Genomic DNA, 5,494 nt, shown 5'->3' on the forward strand with positions numbered 1-5,494 from the left:
CTATAAGGACACAACTCAAATGTAATCCATAACCCAACTCAGTAAGCCGGAGTCCCTTACCCATGCTATTTCCCTTGCTCCATCTTCTGCTTGCTTCCCACAACCTGGTCTACATGGCCACTTTATCGGCGTCAACGGCTGCTGCTCCCCAAACTCAGCGGCGACCTTCTACCTCCAGAGCTCGCCACGGCGGTGCTGCTCCCTGCGACCTCCACAGTGGTTCTGGCATTGTAAGAACCGCCTAATTAGTTAATTAATATTGCCCAATTTAGGTTCCGAAAATTTAGAGTGAGAATTTGAGGATTTAAATATGATTTTTAGACTCAGTAGGTTTTTCTGAGTCAGAAAATTTATTTTTTGCGAAAAACCGAGAAAAACTGCAAACCAGAAGCTGAACCGGTTGGACTGGTTCAGGTCTGTCCGGTACTATGCAAAAAATAGTGAAAACAGTCAAAAACCTTAAAAAATATTAGAAATGGAAATCAGGGCATTAATTTTAAAGGTTTGGCCCAAAGTTGGGCCGAACGGGTTAAAAACGCTAACAGGTTGGACCGGGCCCAAGTTGGGCCCAAGCCCAACATATATAAGCCAATTAATGAACCCATTTTAGCACTTAACACACTCACAAACACACCCACTCAGCTGAAAAGAAAAGAGGGAAGGGGAAGAAGAAAACACTATTCATCATCATCTTCTCAAGCTCATATCTTGAGCGATAGAGCTCCGATCGCCGCACCGTTTACGGCCATACGTTCCTTGTGAAGAGCTCTACAAAACCCACTAAAGAAACTGGTAAGGAAACCATGAATCCTTCTCAGTTCTTCTCTTCAAAATTTCAAAATTTTAGAGTTTTTGATTAAGTGAAATTTTATGATTTTGGGAGTTTAGGGTACACTTTAGCCCTTGATTGACGTTGGTTTTGGCTTCCAAAACTGTTGGGTAAGATGACTTACTCTTGAACTCTTATGAGATTGTGACTAAATTGAGCCTTAGGTTGATTAGTTATCATTTATGTGTATTATAGCTTGAGGTTGTGATTATTGGCAATTGTTGGAGCTTGTTGGTGCTTGTTGGAGTTGTTTGGTAGCTTGGATTGTGGTTGAAAGCTCAACTTGTGCTCATTTAGGGTTTTCAGTGCATATTCGAAATTGACCAAGGTATGGTTTCGGTTTCCTCTATGTAGTATATAATATTTCTGGACACTTAGACTATTGACCTATAGGATAGGTTCGAATTAAAATGGTTGTTGAGTTATTGAATGATGATGTATGATGATTTATGAAAATTGATAATGATATGATAATAATGTATGATTGAGTGGATTGAAAAGTGGTTTGGTATGATATATGTGATGTTGAGATTGATCAAATGGTAATGTGGATGGAAAAATTGAATTGGGATTTATTATAGTGTTATACATGTGATGTTGAGGTTGAGAATAATGCAATGTGAAGTAAAATTTGGTAAGGATGGTGAATTGTGTCCCAAAGAGGGTAGATTGTGATGTGAATTGGAGTTTGGTATTATTTTATTTTGATGTGTGATTGAGAATTTAGAAAATTGAGTAATTGTGAACTTTTGGTAAAACTGAGATTTTGGTGAACTTCCATGAATCATATCTTGAGCTACTGTGCTTGAAATTCAAAGTGTTTTATATCAAATGAAAGGCAATTAAACAAGCTTTAAAATGGTTTAAGTTTTGTTAAAATCTGATTTTGGTAGAGGAAGATATGATTGTGGGAAGTTTGGTGTCAAAATCTGAAATTCTGCAAAGTTACAGAATTTTGTGATTTCTGGTATGTGCGCACGCACAGCCTTGTGCACACGCACACACCTGTGAAAATTTAAACCTGTGCGCACGCACAGCCCTATGCGTATGCACACGCAAGGGAAGGCTTCCTGTTTAGAGCGCTACCACAGCTTGTGCGCGCACATAACCAATGGAGTTTTACAAACTGTGCGCATGCACAGCCCTGTGCACACGCACACGTTGGGAAGGGCAGTCTATTCAGAGCGCTAGCACACCTTGTGCGAGTGAACAGAACTGCAAAATTTGGTACCCGTGCGTACGCACACCTCTATGCGTACGCACACTTTTTAAAACTTCTCCTAGGCATGCGCACGCACACCCTGTGCATACGCACATGCCCTGTTTTTCAAATTTAAACTTTGTTTTCAACTGTTTCACCTTCCTAACAAGCTTGTAAGCTTCTGTGACACCATTTTAAGATTTTTGGGCTTATTTTCGGGCATTGAAACATGGGAAAGGTCTTACGAGAATTTATTTGGTATTTTCTTTGAAAAGTTAGAGAACGGAGGCTAGATTTCTGGTGTACTGAGGATGGATTTGGGGGGACCAAGAAGGGCGAAAGATGTATGAATTGAGAAAGTGACGAACTAATGAGTTCGGAAAGGAAATGTTGAATTTGACAGTGGTTGAGATGAGTCAAGGACTCGGAAAAAAATGATGGATCTATGATATACTGTAAATGTTTTCTGAAAAACCACTGATGTATCATTTTATACTGAGATTATTGAGACGCTATGTGCCCGGCAGGGACGGTGGTTAATCCCGCCTGTCGAGGTAGCAGCGGCGGTGTAAGGACGGTAGTTAATCCCGCTTATGTTGAGATGTGAGGTCTGTGGCAAGAGTATCCTGCTCGCATCCCTTCGGGTCAATAGAATGTGCAGGCACAAAATCTTGGACGGTGATCCGAGCACCATATCTCGGGGGTTCCCAATGATAACTCCGAAGGGCGACATCTCCATGGAGATGTGTCAGGTTGGTAGTTAAACCGACAATTTGAAATCACAGCCAATAGGACCGGTATTCATCATGTGCATCTTCTAATTGCTTCTTTGATTTGCCGACTTGTAATTGTATGCCTAAATTGTATAACATGTCTACTTGCTTACTTGAATTACTTGCCTTATATGCTTCTACTTGTGTTATACTTGCATTGATATTACTTGTGCTTTCTACTGGGATTGAGGAGGTTCGGAAGGCGGTGGCGATGGGATCGCATGGAGGATAGGTTGGTGAAGGCTGTGGGACAACGGAGAGTTGTTAGTTAGAGAATCCTTTAAGTAAGATTACCCTTTTAATATGTTAAGGTTTTATTTATGCCTTACTGTTTTAGTTGTGCTTTAAGATGAATCTTATGATGGATATGAAGTCTAGGATTGCTTTTGGCGTCCCGGGGTCTTATATCTTTCATCATTGGGAACTGTTACCATACTGAGAACCTCCAGTTCTCATACCATATTCTATTGTTGTTTTTCAGATGCAAGTCGTAACCCACCTCAGTGAGTTGTTTGGATGATGACAGAAGCGGAGGATCATGATACTTTTTAGGTCCGCGAGCTGTGGCTAGATCTTTATACTATTATATGCCTATCTTTTGTTATGTTATATCTGTTTCTTGTGCGTTAAGTTAGTAGCTTGGTGAGTACGCTTTGCGCTTTTCAATTCCTGTTTTTGAGCTATATCCTTCATCGGGCTTCTAGACTATATTAATTCTTTCTATATATTATATGTATGAGCTTAGAACTGTCGTAACCTTTGATTAACCTTTGCTTTATGATGCGAGGTAAGGCTTAGGCTAATTAGGGTGTTACATTTAGTGGTATTAGAGTGGTTCGTCCTCATGAGCCTGAGGGATAGACCTATTGTGCTTCATTGCATACTCTGTGTGTCTTTTCTTTGATGCTATTAGGTTATCTACTTGATATTGTATAGCATGCTTGTTTGTGAGTGCCTGTTTGGGATAATTGAAGCACTAGGCTTTTGATATTGAGACTGATCACCTTGATATCGATTGTTTGGTGTAGACAGGAACCCTAATGGCCACTCGTGGATGAGGTCGTACACGTTCTCAAGCCGAGAGTAGGAATGCGCAACCGGTGGATAACCATGCCGAATTCATGGCGGCAATGGCAAATTTAGCAAACACCATGGAAGCTAAGGCTGCTGCGACTCTGCAAGCTGTGCAGAGGTTAGTCCAACCGGCTGGGAATGGAAACAGAAATGGCGAGGGAAACGCGAATGAGAATGCTGATGGAAATGGCGACAACATGGGAGGTGTTCCGATGAGCTTGGCCACTTTTCTCAAGGTTCATCTGCCAAGTTTCAGAGGATTGACTAACCTTATGGAAGTGGACAACTGATTCCAGGCAATGGAGCATGCTTTACAGGCGCAGCATGTTCCAAACAACCAATATGTGGAGTTCGCCGCATATCAACTTCTGGGAGAGGCCCAGCATTGGTGGCAAGCCGAGTGCCGCTTGCTACAGCTTCAGAACGCCGATGTTCCTTGGGATATATTCCAAACGGCCTTCTATAGGAAGTATTTTCCTAAGTCTGCAAGGAAAGCAAAGGAGATAAAACTTATGCAGCTGAAGCAAGGTTCCTTATCTGTGGCATATTATACTGGCAAATTTGAGGGGCTTTGTAGGTTTTCAAGGGTATGTCAAGATGTCCCAAAGACCTACGAAAGCTGGAAATGTATCAAGTATCAGAGGGGGTTGAAGGATAGCATCATGACTGCTGTGGCTTCTATGGAGATTCATACCTTCTTTGAGTTGGTGAACAAAGCGAGGGTGGTTGAGGAATATGCGAAAACAGTAGCTTCGTCCAAGGAAACTCACGGAGGAAACACTAGTTGGGGACGTGGCAAGTATATTCATCCGAGGGGTCAGATTTTCAAGAGAGGAGGATATGCGCCTCAAGGACAAGGAGGCTTGATGACAAGTCATCTTATGCTAGTTTCACAAGCATTTTTCTCTTGTTTCATTAAGTTTTTATGCACTTTCTTGCACAATAAGTAAGTGTTTGGATTAAAACTTCATGCATTTCCTAAGTCAATTGAACATGGTTGTTTATGTGCTTTTTCATAAGGTTTAATGCTACTTTTACTAGGTATTATAAATGGTGCAAATACCTCATGATTACAGCAAACTGTGAGGCAATTGTTTGATTGATTGTAGCTAGAAATAAGGCAAGGAAGAAGTGAGAAAGAAGAGGAGGAAACAGAGCGAAAAGTATTGAAGAAGAGAGGGAGATGCAACGTTGGTGGCAACGTTGATCCACCAACGTTGAAGGCAACATTTTTTTTAAAGAAAAAGTGGGTGCCAAAGTTGAGTGCAACGTTGGTGATCCAACGTTGCCTCAAACTTGGAAAACTACAAAAAGCTGGTGCTGGCGTTGGGGAGAACGTTACCTCCAACGTCTTCGAATGTTTCAATCCTGGAGCCAAAAAAATTTTGGTTGACGCGTATGCGTCGATGACGCGTACGCATGAAAGTGGAAAATTTCTTAATCCACGTATAAGCATGAGTCACGCGCACGCATGAAATGGTAAAATTTACGATTCATGCGTACGCGTATGCGTGACCAAATGAACGGTGGGGGTACAACGCTACCTCAAACGTTGCCTTCAACGTCCGCGATGAGCAACCCAAAAATTGGATTTGAAAAATTGTAATCCACGCGCAC

At 41.6% G+C, this 5,494-nt stretch overlaps 1 protein-coding gene across 1 annotated transcript; it reads left to right on the forward strand.

The window, feature by feature from the left end:
* The first annotated feature begins 4,176 nt into the window (after positions 1-4,176).
* Positions 4,177-4,976, forward strand: LOC107624618. Its single transcript, XM_016327075.1, has 2 exons — positions 4,177-4,676; positions 4,919-4,976. Exons 1-2 carry the CDS (start codon positions 4,177-4,179, stop codon positions 4,974-4,976), a joined length of 558 nt encoding a protein of 185 aa, XP_016182561.1.
* The last annotated feature ends 518 nt before the right edge of the window (positions 4,977-5,494 follow it).

Source organism: Arachis ipaensis, unplaced genomic scaffold (genome assembly GCF_000816755.2).
Source record: "Arachis ipaensis cultivar K30076 unplaced genomic scaffold, Araip1.1 Aipa743, whole genome shotgun sequence".
Taxonomy (NCBI): Eukaryota; Viridiplantae; Streptophyta; class Magnoliopsida; order Fabales; family Fabaceae; genus Arachis; species Arachis ipaensis.